General features: G+C 37.3%; 3 protein-coding genes and 1 long non-coding RNA gene across 6 annotated transcripts; 2 read left to right on the forward strand and 2 right to left on the reverse strand.

Moving 5' to 3' along the window:
- Positions 1 to 216: 216 nt before the first annotated feature.
- LOC110375405 (cytochrome P450 4c3) lies at positions 217 to 11,285 on the reverse strand. 2 transcript variants are annotated; one of them, XM_064039092.1, is made up of 11 exons: positions 11,267 to 11,285; positions 9,470 to 9,713; positions 9,305 to 9,394; positions 9,096 to 9,206; positions 8,334 to 8,519; positions 7,879 to 8,075; positions 7,137 to 7,185; positions 1,727 to 1,904; positions 1,295 to 1,446; positions 771 to 953; positions 217 to 402 (listed from the first exon to the last, which is right to left on the reverse strand). In XM_064039092.1, the coding sequence occupies exons 2-11, from the start codon at positions 9,624 to 9,626 to the stop codon at positions 251 to 253; spliced, it is 1,455 nt and encodes a 484-aa protein (XP_063895162.1). In that variant the 5' UTR covers positions 9,627 to 9,713; positions 11,267 to 11,285; the 3' UTR covers positions 217 to 250. The 2 variants fall into 2 exon arrangements, with proteins under 2 accessions (XP_063895162.1, XP_063895161.1); XM_064039091.1 differs by lacking the exon at positions 11,267 to 11,285 and adding an exon at positions 10,252 to 10,356.
- Positions 2,112 to 5,816, forward strand: LOC135118082 (uncharacterized). The gene is made up of 2 exons (XR_010277354.1): positions 2,112 to 3,562; positions 3,876 to 5,816. It is a non-coding gene; the product is annotated as an uncharacterized LOC135118082 (long non-coding RNA).
- LOC110375407 (cytochrome P450 4V2) lies at positions 10,988 to 21,125 on the forward strand. 2 transcript variants are annotated; one of them, XM_021333493.3, is made up of 11 exons: positions 10,994 to 11,145; positions 13,295 to 13,460; positions 14,227 to 14,316; positions 15,011 to 15,121; positions 17,485 to 17,670; positions 17,907 to 18,103; positions 18,179 to 18,245; positions 19,628 to 19,811; positions 20,203 to 20,354; positions 20,557 to 20,742; positions 20,913 to 21,125. In XM_021333493.3, the coding sequence occupies exons 2-11, from the start codon at positions 13,304 to 13,306 to the stop codon at positions 21,065 to 21,067; spliced, it is 1,485 nt and encodes a 494-aa protein (XP_021189168.3). In that variant the 5' UTR covers positions 10,994 to 11,145; positions 13,295 to 13,303; the 3' UTR covers positions 21,068 to 21,125. The 2 variants fall into 2 exon arrangements, with proteins under 2 accessions (XP_049703305.2, XP_021189168.3); XM_049847348.2 differs by having other exon boundaries at positions 10,988 to 11,145; positions 17,907 to 18,245.
- Positions 21,106 to 23,968, reverse strand: LOC110375406 (azurocidin). Its single transcript, XM_021333492.3, has 7 exons — positions 23,762 to 23,968; positions 23,615 to 23,685; positions 23,178 to 23,361; positions 22,643 to 22,848; positions 22,255 to 22,380; positions 21,844 to 21,870; positions 21,106 to 21,462 (listed from the first exon to the last, which is right to left on the reverse strand). Exons 1-7 carry the CDS (start codon positions 23,796 to 23,798, stop codon positions 21,178 to 21,180), a joined length of 936 nt encoding a protein of 311 aa, XP_021189167.3. The 5' UTR covers positions 23,799 to 23,968; the 3' UTR covers positions 21,106 to 21,177.
- Positions 23,969 to 24,458: the final 490 nt, after the last annotated feature.

The raw sequence follows: 24,458 nt of genomic DNA on the forward strand, positions 1-24,458 counted from the left end.
TGGTTTTAGTAAAACACATATGTTCTAAACATAATAATAATATAATATCTAAAAAAAGTATATTTTAATTTGTGAATTATTTACATCTATGAACTATAAAAATATAACTAAATCTTATAATATGCTCTCATTGTTAACCAATGTACCAATTTTGAAGGAAATAATTATGTTATTGCAAGAATGATTTGTACTAAACACCTGAACAAAGAAAACGGTGGTGATGCAGATCTGTCATTAATGGAACCCACAGCTATGACCGTTTTTCAATAGTTATTTGATGTCCATCAACTGGGAAGAGAAGAATTTCTATTTTCAAACGATCGGGTGTTTTCGAAGAAACTTTGTACGTTCTTAGAAAAGTAGCGAGGATACTTTTCATGGCAAGCATACCAAAGTGACGACCTGAAACAAAAAGATAATTAATTGCCTTTGACTTTAACATTTAACAAATGATTACGTCACAATGGTGAAATTCTACAGGATAAAAGACAATTCGGTTTTAATCGCGAATCACTACCACTATTACCAGCGCATTTAAGGATCTTTTATTTTTTTGTAAAAGATCTTTAAATGCGCTGGTAATAGGGTAGTGATTCGCGTGTTTTTTTTTTATTCATACAGTACACAATTGACGACTTCAAGTTGTACTACAAGATATTTGCTGGCCAGCATGTGTTATTCGTTACTTCGGCTATATACTTTATGCCAGTTTGAGTTCAAGGGAAACTTCTGTAAGCAGCATTAGATACTAGTATTCAAAGTATAATCACCTATACAATTCCGCGTCCCATAGCTGAACGGTATGTAAGCACAGGGATGTCGGTCCACACTGTTCTCTGGCAGGAATCTGTCAGGGTCGAAGCTGTCTGCATCAGGTCCCCACAGTTTCTTCGACCGGTGTAACACCATCGGCACTACTGCACAACCCACGCCAGCGGGTATCGTGCACGTGGCTAATGAGAAACAAGTGCGAGAAACATAAATTAATAAGGAAAAGTAATAATGTTGATTTTTTTATATGAAAAAACCGGTCTAAAATAATACAAAAGACATAAGCGATAGAAGTTACTTTTTAATTGTCGATAAATTATCTTCCTTCCTATCTTTTTTTACCTGTTTCGAAGCTACTTATGTTATTATTTATTTGAATATGTTTATTTAGTCAAGGAAATCGAACAGTAGAAACCTATATTTTTTCTACGATTCACGATATTTTTTATATAATCTTTTGTGTATTCAGAACATGTTATATAGATTTTTGATTTATTTATCTAATCATATACCTAATACTTACATAGCTTTAGTTCTTTCTGTGTTGTTCTGGCAATAATAGGCACTACAGCGTATAACCGCATCGTCTCCTTGATTACTCGTTCAAGGTATTCCATCTTCGTTAAATCTTCCTTAGTAGGCACCCTTTTTGAGTCTCCAAAAATACTTTGTAATCTAAAAAAATACTTATGCATAGTAAAATTGTATTAAATGTAAAAAAACGTTTATACCAAAAAATAAAACCGACTTCAATAATATACCTAAAACCCCAACCTAAGCCTCATAAATACTCTGCTAAAAACCGCATCAAAATCGATTCAGCCAAACGAGCACAAACCTAATTGTTCTTAGGTCGTTTAAAAAATAATTTCTACTATTGTTTAATTCTGAACGTCATTTGCAACTAGATTTTTTACTTTTTTTTTTTAGTTTTTCCCTTAGATTTGATACTTACTCTTTATAAACTTTATCCTGTGCATCTGGATGGTCTCCCAGCAGCACTAACGCGTATGATATGACGAGAGCCGTGGTGTCATTGCCGGCTATCGTGATCGAGTCAATGTGTTCCCGCAGTTCAATGTTACTGAACGCTAACTTTCTTTCTAGTAGTAACTGTAGAATATCTTTTCTGCCTGGAAATAAAATAATCATTAAGGCTAATTTATCTTAAAATAATAAAAAGGGTAATTTTTTAACCGATTTGAAAATATATTTCTCAGATGAATAGCCCCCCAATAAGATAGGCTATGCTTTGTCCAGGTAAGGGAAGAATTTTAGCATGGGAAACCGTGGTGAACGGCTAATAAATAATATATTCGGTTTTCTTTTTACTGAAGAATGTAAATTAGTGTGGGAATGAATGTCGAGTGGAATGGAACGTGACAGAATATGAGGGAGGCGTGAGCGAGTGAGCGAAGGAGTGAGAGAGAGGGACTGAATGAACGGTGTTAGAGGCAACCACGCGGTACTGAGTGTAACGAACGAGCCAAAGTTGTTGAAATAAAAGTTGTAATAAGTGTTTAAAACGGGATTTTATTTCAAAGTCATCGATCCCCAGCACGAAGAGAGCTACAGATTTTGGGGGCTCGTCCGGGATCGATCAACGACGAATTTCCACGAAGTTTTCTACGACGCACCGGCCGGCGCGACGCGGCGGCCATTAAATTTGAATTACGAAGTTACGGAGCACGATGGAATCGAAATCAACGACGATTACGACTGCAGCGGCGCCGGTGGCGTTCGGGCTCACAGAGGGGCTCATCGAGAAGTTCAGCGGAGACGACAAATCTTACTCGTCGAGTAAGTGGGCTCAAGACATCGAGGATAACGCTGAGATATTTCAGTGGACGCCGCAACAAACTTTGATCGTAGCTCGCCGGTCACTCACCGGGACGGCTGAGCTATGGTTAAAATCCGAGAAGGCATTCAAAACCTACGGCGATCTCAAGGCTGCGCTTGTGAAGGAATTTCCAGACACCGCGAACGTCAAGGAAATGCACGAGCTAATGGCGGCACGCAAGAAATTAAAAGGCGAGACGTATTATCAGTACATGTTGCATATGAAAGAGCTAGCGCGGCGTGCGAAATTTCCGACTACATCGCGATACAGTACATCGTGGATGGCATCGACGATTACGAGAGCAATAAGGTGATTCTGTACGGCGTGACCACGTTTCCAGCATTGAAGGAAAAGCTGGCTTTCTATGAGAAAATGAAGTCCAAAACCAGGGAGCGAGAAAAGAGAACCGAGAGGTTAAAAGGTCATGCGAGGTCGGCGGAGGCGTCCTCGGCAGCATCGGGATCGGCGAGGCGGTGCTATAGCTGTGGTGACATGGGACATGAAGCGGGTGTGTGTAAAAACGGATTGAAGTGTTTTGGGTGTAATCAGTTCGGTCACATTCGTAACCAGTGTCCCGTAAATCCGATGAGATCTACGGCTACAGCATCGGCATCGGGTCATTCAGGCGCCAAGATGGCGGGCGCAGGCGGCAGCGGCGCTCACGGCGGCCGAGGAGGCGGGCTTCCGGTTCCGGGGAGGCCGGAAAGTTGGGACCCAAGCGACCCGCGGCTATGTTCGGAACGGTGAACGAAGTAAGCGGAAACGAGACTGTCCGCGCGGTCATAGACAATGAAACGTCACTGACATTGACAGATGTCAACACTGTAAATGTGACAGCTACGAGTTACGAAGATCGAAACGTTAACATCACGCATGTAAACAAATGTGTTCGGAAGCCGGTAAAAGACATTAAAATTAATAATACAGTTTTAAATGCTCTCGTAGATTCAGGTAGTGATGTGAACCTATTATCTTTGTTGTATTTACCTATGTTGAACGCCGAAGTGGCGAGTGAAACGTTAACGATGTCTGGATTAGGCCGTAGTGAAATACAATCAAGGGCAGCGTCTCTGTTGGACTTGAGATTGATAATCAGTGTTTTAATGGTGTAGTTTTCATTTAGTTCCACCAGAGGTGATGCCCTACGACGTAATAATAGGTCAAGAGTTCCTGGGTCGTGTTACTGTGGTAATGAATGAAGGGGGTATTAGGTTTTTTCCCATTGGTTGTTGTGAATGGGTTGGTCAAATTGATTGTTTTCCAGGATGTGTAGCAGTCAATGTTGATCACATTCAAGATCCAGCAGTAAGGAGTGAGGTTATGCAATGTGTTGAGGAGTATAAGCCATTGTATAAGGAAGAGGCCCGATCCAACTTCAAATTGTATTGAAGGATGACATCCCAGTGCGACAGCGACAGACGACTGTCACTTATGGAGCAACAGGTAGTGGAAGATCAAATCGAGGAATGGCTTGATAAAGGCATCGTGAGGGTGAGTTTCTCAGATTACTCCAGTCCTTTAGTGCTAGTAAAGAAGAAAGATGGTTCGACTAGGGTCTGTGTGGACTATAGGCAGGTCAACAAGAAAATAGTTAAGGATGAATTTCCACTTCCCGTAATCCATGATCTGATTGACAAATTGCAGGAAGCTAAGGTATTCAGTGTACTTGATTTGAAAAGTGGGTTCTTTCATTTGAAGGTCAGCGAGGAGTCTATTAAGTACACATCATTTGTCACTCACCACGGGCAGTTTGAATTTCTCCGTGCCCGCTTGGTTTGTCCACCTGTCCCAAGACTTTTATGAGATTTGTGAGTATAATCTTTAGAAATTTGATTTCCCAAGGAGTGTTAATCATATTTATCGATGACATTATAATTCCAGCCTTGGATGAAGTTCAGGCTGTATCGAGGTTGAAGCAAGTGCTAGAAGTCGCAGCACATTATGGCTTGGAGATTAATTGGAAAAGGCGAACCTACTGCAGCGTGAAGTTGAGTACTTGGGCCACAGGGTGAAGGATGGAGAAGTACGGCCGAGTACAGATAAGGTGGATGCAGTCATAAGGTACCCTGAGCCAAGAACCCTCAAGCACTTGCACAGTTTTGTTGGATTGACAAGCTATTTCAGGAAGTACATTGAAAATTATGCTTCTGTGGCGAAGCCATTGACTGATTTATTAAAGAAGAATACAGAGTTCATATTTGAGGATAAGGAAAGAAAAGCTTTTGAGACACTGAAGAATAAATTAGCTAGCGGACCTGTTCTGAAGATTTTCAATCCGAAGTTGAAGACTGAATTGCACACCGATGCCTCAGGTGTAGCATTGGCTGCAATACTCATGCAACACCATCCAGGGTCAGGCTTACACCCAGTACATTACATGAGTAAGAAGACAACTGACATTCAGAGCCGGTACTCAAGCTACGAATTGGAAGCACTAGCCATCATAGAAGGTATCAGGAAGTTCAGGCACTACCTTTATGGTATTCCATTTAAAATAGTCACAGACTGTAAGGCTTTTGAATTAACACTTAAGAAGAAAGACTTGTCAGCCAAGGTAGCCAGGTGGGTCCTCATGCTCAGTGAATATGATTTGAAGTGGAGCACAGAGCGGGCTCCAGGATGCAGCATGCAGATGCTTTGAGCCGCATACCAACAGTGGCAGTGGTTACTACTCTGCAGGAGAGTTTACGCCAAGCACAAGATCAAGATGATGGCATAAAAGCCATAAAGGAAATTTTGAGAGGAGGAAGTCCATACGACGATTATTGGTTAGAAAATGGTGTGTTGTATAAGACTGAGCAGAAGCTGTTTGTAGTGCCAAGAAGTTTGGAGAAAGAAATTATTAACAGAGTACACAGCAAAGGTCACTTTGGAAAGTCTAAGATGAAAGAGTTACTGAATAAGGAATATTACATTAGAGATGTGGACAAGAAGATGCAGGATTTTTATTGAGTTGCATTCCTTGCCTACTAGCAACAAGGAAGGAAGGAAAACAGGAAGGATTCTTGAACCGATAGAGAAAGAAGGTGTTCCATTTGATACCCTGCATTTAGACCATATTGGTCCACTTACAGAGACAAGAAAGCAATACAACTACATACTCACGGTGATAGATGGGTTTACGAAGTTCGTATGGCTGTTTCCCACGAAAACTACTTCATCATCAGAGACATTAAGGAAAATTCAGATTCATCAGCAAATATTTGGGAACCCCGGTTCATAACAGACCGGGAACGGCATTTACAAGTAATGAGTTTAAGAGTTATTGTGAAGAAGAAAAGATATCTCATGTAAAGATTACTACTGGTGTGCCACGTGGTAATGGCCAAGTGGAGAGAGTACATCGAATACTTATTCCAGTTTTAACAAAACTATGTTTGGAGAATTCTGCAGTATGGTACAAGCATGTAAGCAAAGTGCAGAGGGCACTCAACTCTACTTTCCAGAGAAGCATAAACACAACACCATTTGAACTACTGATGGGAGTAAAATGAAGGGTAAGGAAGATTTGGAAATTCTACAACTATTACAGGAAGAAAATACACTACAATATGATGAAAATAGAGAGAAGATAAGGCAGCAAGCCAAAGAACAGATTCTAAAGATACAAGAGGAAAATAAAAAACAATATGATAGAAAGAGGAAGGAAAGTTCAAAGTATAAGGAAGGTGATTTAGTGGCGATTAAAAGAACACAGTTCGGTCCAGGGTTGAAGCTGAAACCTAAATACCTAGGCCCTTATAGAGTGGTGAAATGCAAGCGTAAGGATCGCTATGACGTAGAGAAACTTGATAGTTCTGTAGAGGGTCCCCAGCGTTCATCCAGTTCAGCTGACCAAATGAAGAGATGGCCTCAACACGGTGACGCCGAGATGCCGGAGGAGTAGCAGTCACCTTACTCCGCAGGTTATTATTGCAGTTCTTATTTCAGGAGGGGTTAACTTTCGTTCATTATCACAGTGCCATGGCGTAGGGCTATCTGTACCAGAGTATTTACTATGTTATTTTTCTATGTAAAACTAAACATTTTGTTTCTAAACCTATAAATTGTATTAAGTTCGAAGTAACATTTAAATGTTTTTGCCAATGTAGAGTTGTATGTTTTAAATTCAGAAACAAGATTGTCTTGTAGGAAGTAGTTATGTGTATTAGGTTGTTGTAGAGTATGGTTCCAGTTTATTTTATTTAACTCAATTATGTAGTGGTTATTATGATGTTTTAGTCTAGTTAGTACATAAGATTTGGTGTATGTCTGAGGACAGACATGAGTGCAGGACGGCCGAATGTGGGAATGAATGTCGAGTGGAATGGAACGTGACAGAATATGAGGGAGGCGTGAGCGAGTGAGCGAAGGAGTGAGAGAGAGGGACTGAATGAACGGTGTTAGAGGCAACCACGCGGTACTGAGTGTAACGAACGAGCCAAAGTTGTTGAAATAAAAGTTGTAATAAGTGTTTAAAACGGGATTTTATTTCAAAGTCATCGATCCCCAGCACGAAGAGAGCTACATTAGTGTAGATAATTACCATCTTTGTGACTCAATTTCTCAAAAGTAGCTATCTTCTTGCTTATCACCTGTAACATGGAAGAAAAATATCATCCACTGTATGGTGTTTGATCTCATCCAAAGATGAGATCAAACAGAGAGGTATGTTATATCAAATCTTAACAGGTTACAACCTTTTTACATAAATTGTTATTTTTCAAAATCATTTTAAGTAAAAACTAATAAATAATAAAAAAATGTCGAAAGACGAGATGCGCGACGATTAATAAAATATATACCAAAAAATGTAGGTATATCTACTTGAGGAAACAAATACTTTTAACAACTGGTTCCACTTATTATTATTTTTTAATCAAAGTTTGTATTAAACTAGATAAATATTCATGCACGTTCTTATCTTTTTTTATTATTTATGTTTTTTTAGGACTTAGGTATCGTAACGGTGCCTGTGCTACAAGCCGCTTTTCGTACAGTTGGCACAATTTGATTTTTAACGAAACTTACAAACGGGCAACTAGGTTTGTTTTTTTTGAAATCTTAACTTTCGACTGCTAAAAGTCCGTAAGTTTATGCCTCCTAAAGCTAGCATTTTAGAGACATCAGCACCTTTTAAAACAGCAGTAAAAAACTATTCAAACATAAGTGGGGACGGTGGGCGATTTGAGGCTTTCTTTTGTAAAATGTTGACGTTCAAAAAGTAGGTACTGGTTTGCAGCCAAGTTTGAATAATGAGTTTAAATTTGAAATAATAATATCCTTACCTCATCGGTGAACTTATGCGTGGCATCAATGCTCTCTTTCTGCACGTTGGCTAGTGACGTCAGACTAAAGAGCGCGTCGGGCTGCAGCCACGCCTTGAACAGGCGCATGTTGATGATCGACATGACCGTCTTGCGCGCGCGCAGGTACGGCGTGTCCGGGTTGTGTTGTACATCCATTTTTTCGCCCATTGCTGTCTCTGTTTTACATACATGTAAAAATTTAGAATGGATAAATAATGAAATAAGGCGTCATTTTTTATGAAATTAAAACATTTTTTATAATGACGACACTTCATGAACGGATGATCCTAGAATTTTCAAAATATGTTTCTTAATAACATCGATAACAGCAATTTATCTAATCTAATATCATCTTGAAAGCAACAGGAAATCAAAAATATGTTGAATATTTTAACATCTCAAGGTAAACTTGTAACTTAAACACTAATTCTCACCAAACACGATGTCCAGCATACATGACGTAACGTATTCATAGACATCGAAGGGTCGCTTCCCAACTTGCTCTCCCAAAGTCTTGACGAGAATGTTTCCCTGTTCCCCGAACACTTCTATATAATCCTCAATGATTCGGTTGTGGAATATCGGCAGAAGCAGCCGCCTATGGGCCTTCCATAAATCGACTGTAAATAAAAACGACATTAAAATACATTATGAACAAATACTAAATAAAAATGTCTTCATTTAAACGTAACGTAAACTTAATTATGTATTTTGGTTACAAGTGCTACGAGGACGCTACGCATGACTACGCGTGCTACGGTAGAATTTTCCAGAACTGACTACGACCCCTTTTGCTACGAGCGCTACGAAATGGCTACGGGATAAACAACAATTGTATACAAAAATGAATTGTAAGTTTTCTGGAAAACATTGTATTGACATGACCAATGATCATCCAACTACGCAATATCATTGAGGAAATGTCAATACAGACACCTTAATGCTATGTTTGTGTTTTATTGTGTTACTTTGTAAAGTTTGAATTGCTAGGAAATTGCATACTTATTGTTAGGACTATGACCATTTGTTTATGTTTGTTCACGGGTTCAGATAATTTATTTGCTCGTTATTGTATGGTGTTAAATGGTTCTATACATATTTGTAAAATAAATCTTGGTTATTTTCCAAAGCATTTGTACGTGATTTCTATTTTCAAAATAAACATGTTAAAATATTAATAATTTTTTCTTAAATACCTGGTGCAACAAAAAGTCCATTTCCAAGCCAAGTTTGGAGGAATTTATAACTGTAATCTTTCTCAAGACAGTTCTCCAGTATCTTCTGCACGTCCTCAGGGTTTAAACTCACTAGAAGTACACAAAAATATTATTTGTTAAACCATACATATAAACTTTTCTTTTGAAACACCTTATTTTCTAATTTGAAAAACTGAAATTGAACTTACCTATGTAAAGAGACGGTCCAATCCAAATCTTAGTGACACTGTCCAACTTTTCAATTTTTTCAACTAACTTTCGTATATTGTTTAGAATTCCTGAAAATTAACACAAAAAGTTAACACTGCTCTAATTTCAAAAAATAAAAATGACCACGAAAAGTGCTAACTTACTTTCAGGCCCACCAATGAACCAATGGGTATGCCCTATTAATGGCAAATCTCCAACATTGGGCAAAGTTTCAGAAAACTGATACAACAATTTACGTGAATGTCTAAACTTTACATAATATATAGCAGCTAACACCACTATTAATATTAAAACCAACATCTTCTATTTGTGAATAAAAACTCTTTTGTAATTTTATAGAACACTTGTATCTATGCCGATCTTGTCACCATAATGTCGCGCGTTACACTGAAAAGTAAGACGAATAGAGTTATAGTTTTACGGATGTTTCCTTAAAAGCACTTCAAATGTATCTTGTGAATAAGTCGCCAATGAGGATCGAATTATGTGTGTATGACGTCACATGACGTCTATAAGGCCTATGTAAAGTTTGCGTACTATTGACCGACGTTGACGCTTAGCAAAACTGAAAACATACAATTCAGTTAGTAAAGATATTTCAATGGAAAACTAATCTCTAACTTAGTATTTTTATATATGACTAGATAAATTAAGTTGAAAGATCAAAATTAATGTTATGACCCTTTCGTGACATAAAGATGCAAGATACCTGAATACTGAAAACCGACTGGCTAATAATAATTTGTGAAAACGAAGCTACTGGCATATAATATATACTCGATTAGAATTTGTTTCAGTGTCAAGTCTACAAGTCAGCTTTAGAAATAACACTCACTGAGGGTTGCCTTGCCCAATTTGATCACTTTTAAGTAATGAAATATCTTTGAATTGATTTATGAATAAACTTTTACAACTATACACATACCCACTCTGGCACGTTTGCGGTGTCCGTACAAACTGTATTTTAAAGATAATATTTCATCGTTTTACCTAAACGTATCCTGGCAACTGGTATGTTCTATTTGCACATGCTAGCGCAGATGTAGCATCACTAGGTCTAATTATCACCTCCACGAGATTTTAACGTTACTATGAGAAAAATTGAAGATATTTTATAAATCATGATTACTTTACCTATAAAATACTTTGAGGTGATATCCTGTTGTCAAATGTTCTAGAGCAATTGTGGACACATTTCGTTGTCCAAAATTAAATTTTATTTGATTACATTACCTATACAACACTTTAAGATCTCCTGATGGCTTATGTTCTAAAACAATTGTTGATATACATTGTTGTCTAGATTTATTTAAAGAACACAGATTTTCATTTAAAAGCTAAGTAGACACTCGTGATGCGAGTCAATAACCAGCAAATAAGTAAGTTACAGTAAGTACTTTGACGAAACGAAAGAACTATTTTTAAACAGTGTAATCAATAGTTTATAATAAGGCTCTAATTGAGAGCATAAATTCTATGTTATCTAATTTCTATACTTATGTTTTTCTTAGGAGGTTACAACTTATGCATTTTATGAATATGTAGTTTTATGGTTCAAGGTTCTATTTATTTCTTAGAACGTGTAGTTCTGATAAACTGGAACTTATTGTCGAATACCAAGCTAAGTAATATCAATATAAGTATGTTTAGATGTGAGTGAGTAAATAAAGCTCATTACTCAGTTCGGTGCTACGATTTTAACATAAGTTGATTTGTAATCGCGAGCGGCGTTACTCGTCCGCGCCTCTAATGGAAATAAGATCAAGTGTGTTGAAAGAAGAAAATTTAGTTTTTCATTTCTTTTGAAGTTACGAGAATTGTGAGTATTAGCCTTTATAATTTGGATTGCTAGGTATAGAAAGTATTTAAAAAAAAACTACCATGTTTTTTGTTCCCTCTATACGTGTTAAGTAAATCGCAAAAAACGCCCGATAAGATACCTCTATCTAATTTGTGAAAATGAGACACAATGTATTAATAAAAATAATTAACAATATATAAAAACGTGAGAGAAATTTACTCGAAGCACCCTTTTGCACAATTCGCGTTCGCGAATAATGTGTCTGCGTAATTAATATGAAGCTTATTGGGCTATATTGATATTAAACTGATATAAGTAGGATAACCGCACGCAAAAATGCCACAACCTTAACCACTACTAACGCTTTTTATATAATCACATAAATCTGCTAATTGGTCGTGAAAACTAAATTTTCATTTTTTATAGAATTAAATACACAGACATTCAGACATAGACATAGAGTTCATTAACATTATTTAGCGATGTGGTAAATCATCGATAATTGAAAACGCATTATCATTGAACACGTGCATTAATTGAGTAAGTTTGAGATTCCAATTCAGCATATGAAACTTATTTGTAGGAACTTTTATTTTTATTATTTTTTAGTCGACATGCAAACCTTCCACCCTGTCAATGCTAAAATGCCGTCTCCGCGTAAGATATCTGTGGTTAATCTTAATGTACCAAATAAACCCAATAACCGAACAAAATAATATATATATAATTATTCGCTGTTGGTAATGTTAAATTACCCCGTAAATACAGATTTTCACGCAACGATAGTCTTTCGTTAATCAACATCAACGACACTTCATCAACGATATTACTTTACTCAAAGGCACAGATTTCTGGCATCGCAAACCCAGGGATTGCAGCTGAGGACAGACAAAATAGCTCATTGAACATGCTTACAAATTCACTAAAATATGGTTCCATTGCTACAGAACTCTAAAATATACCTACGTGCCGTCTGGCATGCGGCCCAGTGTTATAGTAAAGGAAGATATTTTCTCGTGAATAAAAAGTTTCCACCACAATATTGATAGTTACACTTAGCATGTCTCAGGTTAGTCTTATGTCCTATTTAACGTAGCGTAGTGAAATAACATAGACCTGACGTCACGGATATTAAAAAAAAACGCAATCGCTTGAACAATTTCCTACTAATATTATAAATGTAAAAGTTTGTGAAAATGTATGTTTGTTATTCTTTCACGCAAAAACGGCTGGACCGATCCGGTTGATATTTGGTGTGTAGATAGGCTGTGGATTAACACAGGCACTTTTATTCAACACACCACGCGGGCGAAGCCGCGAGCGGAAGCTAGTATTTTTATAAATTGATTATAAGGTATACTGATTTGAATAAATAAAACATCGCAGGTGTCTATCTTGTCACTTTACGTGAGAAGTACCTACTGACGAAAATAGACCCACAATGTTGACCGTTCATATACAATAGAACGTAAGCATGTTCAGTCTCTTACCTTCAGCGCCCAAACATTTTATTTCAATCTTATATTATTTAGTCAATAAACAAATTAAAAACCACTACAAAACAAAAGGCTGACTCTAAGTACGTACCTACAATATTTTTGGACTTAAATTAATACAGCTCACCTTAATTCTTTCTAGCCAGAGATAGACCTCTGTCTAGACAGTGACCGTATTCCCTGATAGCACTAAGTATAGTAAATAAATATTTTCCTCAAAATCTTTTGAACTTTTAAATGTCCATCTACATGTATACCAGTCACGTGTGTATCGTAAAAATGAAGTCAAACCGGAACATTTTTTGAAGTTCAATAATTTCAAAAAAATAAGAGTGGGCCCATCCCACCTACTTCTTCGTATAGCCCAGTAGAAGATAACCAGCAGATGTGTGCATGACTTAGAAACTAGACATTATATACTCTGTTAGGATTATCGACTTTTTAGGAAAATCGAGGCAGGGAAGGTAACAATTTTTTTTTGATTTTGAAAAATTATTATCAAATACAGGATTTCAAGAGGTCAGATGCATTATTGAGTAGGTACTTTTTTGGAAATAACAAGGAAAATGTACAAATACAGTGTGCGTTCTGTCGTCTACATAACCTACATGTCGTCTTATTACCTAAGCTTTATTATATGTAAGTTTATTTTATATTTTTATTAATTTTAGGTGCTCGCCATGATTATTCTAGCAATAATATTCATAGCTGTATGCATCTACTGGATATACTGGCTTGCGCATGCGCGGCGCATGGATCGCATGACGAAATCTCTGCCTGTGCTCCCGACACTACCACTCATTGGAAATGGCTCACTCTTCTTGGGCGATACCCAGCGTAAGTAAATGCAAAATTCACAGCTACAACATAATTTTCAATTTTTCATAAAACAACTGTTTTCTATGGAATTCCCCGTTATATTTTCAGAGTAAACAGTGTTTTTAAGAAAAACGGACGCAATCTAAGGAAACTACTTCCCGTTATCTATACGAATTACTGCTAAGTTTCATCAATATTCATCCAGAAGTTTTTGCCAGTTCAATGCAACTAATTTACGGGAAAATATTCTGCCCCTAGAATTCATAATATTAATTAGGGTCAATTAAGTAAAAAATATTATGTAAGTAGCTCATGAACAAAATCAAGCTGCCAGTTTTGGCTAGGGTGACAAAGCACAGCACCGTCTGGATTTTTTTAACGAAGGCTAGGAGGCTAACAGGAAATCGTCAACACTATGAAAATGAAAAAAAAATGAAATTATGAAGCAACTAACATAACCTGAAAGTTCACCTCCTCTGATCGTAAAAACGGCCAAACTATATCTATTATGATTTTTTGAATCTAGATACATAACTAATTTATTCAACATCCTTGTGGAACTCGCGTAACATAATACCTCACTTCAAAGGTATGTCGTAAGTACTGTGACTCTTGAACTATTTGCTCGGCCACTGCATCTATTGACGGAGTACTCGAGGGCAATAAGTAGGTACATAGTATTTACATATAGATGCGCCTTCAAAACGTTTACTTAACCGTCATTCATAACAGATGACAAACTTGCTTGTTTGCTTACCTATATTAACATAACCCTTTGTTCCAGAAATACTTAAGAACCTTTGGACTGTCGCGAATTTGGCTTTCAAACACAAAAACTCTGCGAAGCTCTGGCTTGGCCCTAAATTATACGTAGGTAAGTTGTCACGTCTATGCTAACGTACTAAAGGAGTACCTAAGTATGTACCTACATAGGTATGTCCGCAGAGGCAGAGAGCGTCAAAAAACGTCACCAGTAAACAAACACAGTTTTATTAGATTAGATATATACGAGAGTAGAATATCAATTAATTACCGTACCTTAATGAAATTAATAACCTGGCAATATTACGTCATCTTCTTTTTCTTGAAATTTATAAGTACCTACAAAATAAACTTCCTTGACATTCTTTCTGAATATCTTTACACGTGCATGCACAATAAAACAGACCAGTTTCCCGGTCTTTATAGTGCATGCACGTGTAAAAAACTCTAAATAACCAGTCAAATTATGTATATCACACATAAACGTTCAAAATAAGGTAAAATATTTAATTATGGCTATTCGTACTCAAAAGTTGATAAGATTTGTAATTTTTGATCTCCTCTGAATTGGTAGTTGCGATAAAAACATAATATTATATTTTTTTCCTGTCAATTCATGCCCGGGTTGAGCGGCATACGCGACTCTACGCTATTCTGCTAGCCAACTATCTACCCCTATCCCATTTTTTTTAAGGTTGTAGCAGCATATCTTGTTCTTCTTCCATACTTCTTTCTCTGAAATAATAAAAATCTTTGTCTCCAAAATTACAGTAGTAAGATTTATTGTAATATGTTTGATCTTTCAGCAATCGGAGATCCGGGAGACGCGCAGGTTGTACTTGAGAACTGCCTTGACAAGGATGTAGTGTATCGGTTCCTACGGCCTTGGCTAGGTCACGGGCTCTTCGTGGCACCAGGTAAACACGCCGTGTTTATCAAACGTGTTGAATCTAATTACAAATGTGAAGTAAGCGCGAGCAAATGTACGAACCATGAATTCTTAATCTGTCATTTCGCAAATATTGTCTCTGATACAATATTTCTTTTGATATTGCGTCTTTACTTCATTTGTGTAAATTATTTGCTTTTTGAGTTCATGTCTATTATGTCGCACCTCTAGACGTTTTGTAGGAGACCCCGCCCTCTTACCAACAATCAGTGATTTTCCAATAAAACTCGTAAATTACTAAAGCAAATTACCGGATAATTTATAATTCTTTCCACTTAACTGCCTATGAAGCAAATAATTACAATACATTTTTGCACGTCTGCCTACGACAGAATATAAGTATTTCACTGTTTGCTTTTAACATTAGCTTAAAATTGCAATATTATGACTTCGATATTAGTTCTAGGCAATCAGCTACTGCTTTACGCATCGCATTGAGTTGCTCAATTCAATCATGAAACAAACATTTGAAATGGGTTTCAAGATATCCAGGGTTGGTAAATTGTCTGACCCAAAAAAAAAATGATCATATTTTCTTTATTCTTAATCATGACACAGGGGACTAGAGAAATGAGAAAAAATATATTTAACTTTCCCTGATTTATTAAAATTGTGGTTGACACAAACTTTCAGTGTATAAACAAAATCAAGATTAGGCGTCTATTGTTGGAGATATAAAAAATACTCTTACGTCTTTATGTACTTACCATTCTGCTTGGCGAATAATTACCTACATATGTATATTACTCGAAATATCACAATAGGCCACGTAGTTTAAATTGCAGATGAATCTCTTTAACTCTAGTACTTATCTACAGTGCCGTAACTAGCCTTTTATGCGCCCGGTGCGAACTTTCAAAACTGCGCCCTTGAAAAATGCTCTCACCAGGCTCTACTTTTCTTCACGCAAAAACTACTGAATGGATTTTAATGAAACTTTACAATAATATAGCTTATACATCAGAATAACACATAGGCTACAATCAGCGCCGGCTTTAATTCTACTAGCGCCCTGGGCGAGATTTCTACGGCGCGGGCGCAACTGCAATTCAAACCCATACGAAAAACAGAGACGCAATATATGTAGCTACCGATTGCGCGAGCGAAGCGAGCGCGTTTTTTTTTTTTCATAGTTCACAAGTCCAAGCAAAAATTACCTAAAATGTAGCCCAATCGTACATAAGTTATTGCTGGTTGGTGAATGCAAAAACAAGGGAACACAGGTTCTGATTGCGCGAGCGAAGCGAGCGCGAAATTTTTTGTTATATTTTAGAACTCAAAACAAAAATGACTTAAAATGTTGCCCAAACGTAGATAACTCTTTGTTGGTGTTGGCGCCTATGAATTAAAATTTTGGGACTTAAAGTAGTACCATAAATAGAAACTAGAAGTTACTTTCTAATTAATAAAAGGACTTAAAAACGACGCTACCTTTTTGCTAGGGTAGACAAAAAAATGTTGAAAAATAAAAACAACTATAAAGTGAAGCAAGCCCGAAAAAGCTTTTTTGAGATTTGGATCACTAAAAGTCCTTAACATACATATATAATAAAAGGCGACTGTGAAGTGAAGAAGCCGCGAGCGAAGGGAGCGCGAATTTTTTTGAGGATTGGGACATAAAAGTAGTGTATCTAACGCGCCCGGCATTGTATGACAATACATTAATTTAATTGAAATTTCTTGGTCCAGGAGCGTACCGGGTTATTCGCACACCATGCACCATAGGTTAAGGCGGCCCTGATGCTATCCATACATTTGGATACAGTTCTTGTAAGCTGCGATCTTTGATGAAAATTAAAACAAAAATAGAAGTAAAATTCTGATCAATGATTGATTGGGGGCGCCTGCGGCGCCCCTTACGTCCAGCGCTCTAGGCCGTCCCTACCCTAAAGCCGCTACTGACTACAATTTATAAACATATTGTTCGAAATACTAATCCTGCGCAGACGAAGTCGCGGGCACCAGCTAGTACTAAATGTATGAAATCGATACCGTTCTGACGCGTCACGTCACGACACATCAGACAAATATAAAACCACCTTTACAAGTGTTGTTGTTTCAAGATCGCTTGAAAAATGCCATATAGATATAGATAGTACAGAGGGCGCGTCTACACCATATTCGCAATAAAACAAAATGTACCTACTAACTACCATGCGTGAAACAAAACTAGATACTGGTCTGGTCATTTCTGCGCCCCTCCAGGGTCTGCGCCCTGTGCCTGGGCACCGCTGGCACCGCCCTAGTTACGGCACTGCTTATCTACAAAGATTGACCCAACTACTTACGGAATGACGTAACTACTTCAACATCCATATTTATGTTTCACAGTGAACCTATGGAAAACACATAGAAAAGTGTTATTACCGGTTTTCCATAACAAAATAGTTGAAGAATACTTGGGAGTCATAGCGGAACAAGCGGACGTGCTTATAGACCGACTCGCGGAAAGAGTTGACGGGGACAAGTTCGATGTACTTAAGTACATTACTGCTTGTACCTTGGACATTGTTTTTGGTAAGTTAAGATGGAATATTGAGAATCAGATATGAAATACTCGCATCATTTAGATCTCGACCCTTAAAATGTTCCATCCATGATCCACCTTGATAATAAGACCTTACATTCTTAATTAAACTGTTCATTTTGGTTTTGCAAAAACTCTTGTCACCTGACACTTTGAACACACTTTAATAACAGTTTTTACGGCTTTTCTTCTTAACTCAGATTCCTATTCCTCTATTTACCTACAGAAACAGCCATGGGCGAGCGTATGGGAGTCCAGCAATCACCTGATACTCCTTACCTTCGCGCTCGACACACAGTTATGACGATTCTCAACATGCGTCTGTTCAAAGTTTGGCTCCAACCAGACTGCCTCTTCAACCTTACACAGTACGCTAAACAACAGAAGGATAACATCGATTTGACTCATAAGTTCACCGATGAAGTAAGTTCAGAAATCTACATGAAAAAAATGCACCCTAAACTAGCTTTTACTACATACCTACTTCTGACTTTGCAGGTCGTCCAAAAAAGGCGACTGGAGTACGAAGAGAATAAAAAGAAGAATATCGTCGAGGAACAACGTGGTAAGTGTTTTGACAAGATAGCAAAGTATTGCGAATTTCACACGTTATAGTAGGATCTAGCTATTTGCACCTAATCACTGGATATTGACGTCATATATTAGTAAATATCAAGTAGGAGTTGGTACAGGTACTACTTACTTATGTTTGGCCAAGAGCCACGTTCGGTGTCGGATTCCGTAGCTTCCTGTTTTTCACAATAAGTGTCTTCACTAGAGGACTTCATATCGGTACCAGGTACATAAAGGATACTATAGCGCCAGTAAAACCACGAAAAGGTTTATTTAACTGTCTAATAAAAAATTAAAAGTAACTATGCGATTTACAATCCAACTGCTACAATTTATTTAAGAGGCAACACCTAGAATAGAGATCGATTAAACTTGGTGAAATTGTAAATATTGGTATCTGACCAGATTTTCAAATATGATCTCGAATCACTCCGCAAAATAGAGAGCTTTTTAAAGAATATTCATATTTAATGCACAGTTTGCGAGGTGATATAAGGTTTAATATTTGCATTAGACTTTTTAATTCTTTGACTTAAGCATATAGCAATTAGCATATTGTGCGTATAAGGTATGTGGATAAAGAGAGCAAAAAAATATATGTCTATTTCGTCATAAGTCATTCATACATACTTGATGTAGGTAATCTCTAACGTTTTATGAATTACGTAAGCGTCAACGTTTTTTTAAGTTATTATTGTATTTTAAGTGTTTTTAATGGGATTAGTTAAGTATTTATTGCGATACAGACCTACGTATTCTTGAGTATTTACCTACAGATAGCGCGCGAGTTGAATGCAGAGCTTAGGAATGCGGTATGATAGTTGACAAGGATGGCACAGTACTACACTGCAGGCGCGTGAGGTGGGGCGTGCGGGTGGCGGGGGGCTCTTTACCTCAGACCCCGACTGCATTCAACTCGCGCGCTATCTGTACTAACCAATTTATTATAAGTATTCTTATACGTAATTGTGTTTAGCTAATGTACTCCTCCTCTGAACCCTCGTATGTACTCTCTTATATACCCTCGTATGTACTCTCTATGTACTCTCTTATGTACTCTCTATGTACTCTCTTATGTACTCCTCTAATGTACTATTCTTAAGAACTCTCTTATGTTCTTTTCTTATATAGGTACTCCTCTTATGTACTCTCTCATGTACTTCTCTTACATACTTCTCTTATGTACTCCTCTTATGAATCTCAAGATTACCTACCTTCCTAGCGATTATTAGTATATTTGGAACCTTTATCTTTACCTGCTAGGATAATTTTATCATAGGAGTTACTTTCCTTTATTAGGTACTGTCAAGGATAAAAAAGTAAGATTATGTAGGTATGTATCTACTATTGTTTGTTTTTTTTTATACATTACAGAAGGAAAACTTCGTGCAGTCCTCGATTTGTTATTTGGCAGAGAAATAGAGTTTACTGATGAACAACTGCGAGAGCACATTGACTCCATCACGATCGCTGGCAATGATACCACGGCTCTGGTTATCGCTTACACTCTCGTACTCCTTGGTATACATCAGGATGCACAGGAGAAAGTTCTAGCAGAGTAAGTAAGCTCTTTGTCCTTAAATCATCCTCTAAAGTCACGCCATCAGGTTAGACTACTGATCTTATTTAGAGGAAAATTTAATTGAAGACTCTTAGATAAAGGGTGCTGAGGGTTGTTCGAAGCTGCGGGTTGTTCGAAATAGGTACCGCGGCCCTAGCACATAAAAAGGCCTACGACGGAACACGACGGTTTTAGTCAGTAAGAGTCTGACACTCCCTCACCGCTGCTAACCCACAGCGGGAGGGGTCATTTGATGATTTTTGACGTCGTTAAAAAAAAAAGGACGGATAAAGGGTATTATTCATTCGATGTCCTCTAAAGTTCGGAATAAATTGACATTTGCGAATATATAAAAAAATATTAAGTTAACTGTTGTTGAATATTTTAGGCAACAAACAATTTTCGGAACATCAACACAAGGAGCTACTAAAGATGACTTACAAAAGATGCACTACTTGGAGCGAGTGATCAAAGAGAGCATGCGACTCTACACCGTAGTACCAATCATTGCCAGAAATGTCGACAGGGATATCTATTTGCGTAAGTTTGTGAATTCCAATTACATTAAAAAAAAAAAGTAAATATTCATTCGTAGTAGAACAAACGAAATTAAGTTAAATCCTTCAAGACATTTTAATCTAAATATAGGTACTTGGTCGGGCTTCTTTTTTAATTCAGATTTATTGGATCCAAACAAAACTGCGCTTGGGTCTATTTGAAGCACTTTTAATTTTGTTTACAGCAACTTGTGGAGTCACTCTGCCGGCGGGCACAGGCGCGGTGATCGGTGCCTTTGCAATACACCGATCGGCAGCGTGGGGCCCCGACCACGATGAGTTCGACCCTGACAGGTTCCTGCCAGAACGTTCCCAGACCAGGCACCCAGCTGCCTTCCTGCCTTTTAGCTATGGCTCCAGAAATTGTATAGGTAAGAAATATTTAGGAGTAAAAGTTCAGGCAAATTAAATTAAGCTTAAAATGTCAAGTGAAAGACGCAATAAAGAGAAGAGAGGGACAAATCAGTAACAACGTATCGTAGGTAATTTCAATTTAATTGCTACCGTCTGTTTCTGGTTTCTAAAGACATTTTTTTTTCAGGGCGAAACTTCGGCATGCTTATAATGAAAAGTATAATATCGAGCGTGGTGAGATCATACAAAATAGAAGCCGACGACATCGGTCCACTAAAAATAGAAATGCTTTTATTTCCTATAAATGGACATCTAATTAAAATCTCTAAAAGAACTCTTTAATTTAGGTACTTATCGCTAGTAATAAAACAATTTACCAAGACAAATATTAAGTGTTTAATTTTTGTAATAAAAAATAGCAAACAAATACTGTTACTTATGTAATTAATTATTTATGGGACTTTGTCAGCAATTGGTTCTTCCATACTAATACTAGTGCTATTCTGCTCCTTTATGGTTGACAGCTCTGGTGTGTGAGGTACACCGACGGTGGTGAAATCATACTCCATGTGGGTGTCATGGTCGAGAACATCGCGAGAGTCGTCCACCCCGCAAGTCAGGAACTTTGTATACTTGCTCAAATCCAGGAATCCCACGCCACAGGGCCGGTCTACCAGACGAGATGTCATAATTCCTTGTGCATAGCCAGAACATACGATTACGGAACCTACATCGTCCTAAAACGCAAGAAAATAATTATGAGTAAAGCTACTTATCGTAGCTCTAGGTGCAAGCACGAATTCATCCATGTTTACTTGTGATTGGACGTACAAAACCTAACTATTATGAGTGGACTTAAGTAGTTTTGGATCAAGCAATACATACAAAGTACACCAAATAAGGTTCTTAAAACATTTTCACGGATACAAACATATATTACGTTTTCTCACAAATTTTCACGGTCACGTGTTTTGCGCCCGCGCATGTTATGTATTGCATTATTTGCACTGTACTACATTGAACAATAAGCTATTTGTATAAGCGATAAACACGGGCTTGTGAAGGTGAAATCTTGTACATTTAATATGTGCTTTAGACAGATTATAGTATGTACTTACTGGACACAGAGCTCCGAATTTCGGGGACTGGAAATGAAAACAAATCACTTATTGCCGCAAATACCGTTATTTAACTACACTAATAGCAATGTACCTACAGTTAAGGTAAATGTCTGATAAAATGCTGCCTTATTTGTGGTACGAGTGATGAAATTAACTCACAAACAAGAAGTAAGTACCTAAGGTAGGTACCGTCCGTACTTCGTACAAAATTCTTACAAAAACAATGTTTGACAATGGCAAATAAGTACCTAAGTACCTAATGCAAGATTTGAGTAATGGTCAGATTATTTTTACACCATGTTACTTATTTGTCAGGGTCGATGATGTACCTATTCAACATCCCCAAAACAGTCGGATATGAAACGCTAATTGTTTTGCCTACGTCAGTTATGCAGCAGAATACATTACCCTGCACTGTCCTTGCTGGATACAAAGAAATTTGTCTTGATAGTTAAACATCGCCAAACATTTGCTCCTGGGCAAAATCACCACGTCCACGCGATATAACTCAATCAACAGGGGGATCATATAACCCTGAGGATAAGAGAAAATTCTTTTAACGTTTTAATAGTAGCTCCTTGGTACAAATAAGATTCGTAGATAAACCCATTAATTTCAGAAACACATGGAAAATATTGCAAAGCCAACTGATTTCTAAATAATTATGCTATTAAAGACTAGTAACTGTTTCATGAATCGGCTGATCGGCTTTAAAGGAAGGACTTCGAAGACGCATATTCTACATGTGGAGTTTATCTAGATACCTATGCAATCGAGTGACATAAATAAAACTTACATTTCTTCTACTGCCCCAACCAAAATATTTGCATGAGGTGTCTGAGTACAGGCTTTCGTCTCTCGGTGCACTTACACCGTAACGGACACGATTCAGCAAAAAATCGCTACCCTCTTCCCGCTTATTGAAAGAAAACTGGTGGTTCAGAACCAGTAATGCCAAATTGTCAATCATACAATCCGTCCATCGCTGCGACGTATTGTAACCTAAGTTAAAATGAAAATATTACTATAAATATCCCTATTAATTAAGATGAAATCGAATTACTTTTTTAACTGGGACAGAGGCTTGTAGGCTACATTTAATAGTTTTAGCGGCAATACCAGCTTTCTTGAGCTTAGTAGTTTAAGAATGTATTTTATTACAGATCATGAGCGAATGAAATTAATAAGGCAGTAATTAAATACTATACAGAAGTCCTTTAGCAAGCAGATTATGTAAACGGAAATATTTTTGTTAATGATATTGATACCTAGGTATACTACCACGGCACGAGTTATCATGCATGATTAGGTACACGGATTTATTTAAATACCTTTATGAATACAAAGATGCTCCACAGTCCGGCTAATTCCCGCATTTTCAAGAAACCTGTGTGTACCAGCAACTACGGGGAACTTATATTTTTCTCCGTGCACGCAGGTGGCGGGTGTAAGCACTACATGAGCCTCTATGAGCACCCCCACGCAAAACATCAACGCATGTGATAAAAAGTGAACCTGAACGAAAGAAATTATCCTTTATAGAGTGCTAACTTAGGCGTTTTGTTATTTGTTTTTAATATTTTCCGAGACAACGATTTTAGAGTGCAGTTATTGATTTTTCTTGTGAAGTTTGTTCCCTAGTTTGTTATCTTCAAACATCACTTTCGATCACTCATTTAATTAATGCAATTCTAATATAGGCGTTCAATTAAACTATATCGATCTAAATTTCACAACTGAAGGATAGTTTACATTAGGACTTACTTACAACATATTGAGCTTCTGATACTTCTGCTGGTACTCCAATAAACCCAGGAGCATTTTTAAAATCTATATCCACTGTAATAACAATTATTTACTTATTACAGAATACAGCAAGACATAAAATTTGTTATTGATAAAAATGAATAGGTACCCAATGTGGCAATGCCTCCAATTTGACCTGCACCCATTTTCAGTTATTACGATCCCAACCAAAATAGGGGTTATTAAAATTTCGTAGAGGTCATGTAACATTCAACATTATTGACAAAAAGAAATTGAAATTATAATTAATTCCGTTAATTTTAATTTCCGTATCATGCCTAACAACTAATCAAAACAAAATTATTTGAGCGTAACCGTTTTAATTATATGAACTGATAAAAGTGGCGGATCTACCGTAATGGCCACTGTGAAATGCCCACAACGGCCTCCACCCCAATGTACTCTACCTACGTCTACTCGTGACGTCGCACTTTTTCGACATGTACGTCTTCTCCAAGTGTATAATAATAGGTATACCCCTCCGAATGTACTTATTAAACTCTTTCTTTTTTACTCCCTTATGTACTCCTGACAATATAAGTAATAGTAATGAATGTGAATAGTCAATACATAAAGCAAGGATGGAATATGGATTTCCCCACTGCCATTTTTAAGGGTTGGATCAGCCCCTCTTGATACATGCCAAAACAAAGAGAGTTTTTTTGTACCTATATAGGTAATACCTTTACCTTTTTCTTGTGCACACAGAGTTATGTACTTGACTCGAATTGAGCTCAAAACATCAAAGCGTACCTAACCCGTGCATAATCGAATGACTCGATAAAGGTTACTAGAACTATGCTGGT

This window comes from Helicoverpa armigera, chromosome 18 (assembly GCF_030705265.1).
Source record: "Helicoverpa armigera isolate CAAS_96S chromosome 18, ASM3070526v1, whole genome shotgun sequence".
Lineage (NCBI taxonomy): Eukaryota > Metazoa > Arthropoda > Insecta > Lepidoptera > Noctuidae > Helicoverpa > Helicoverpa armigera.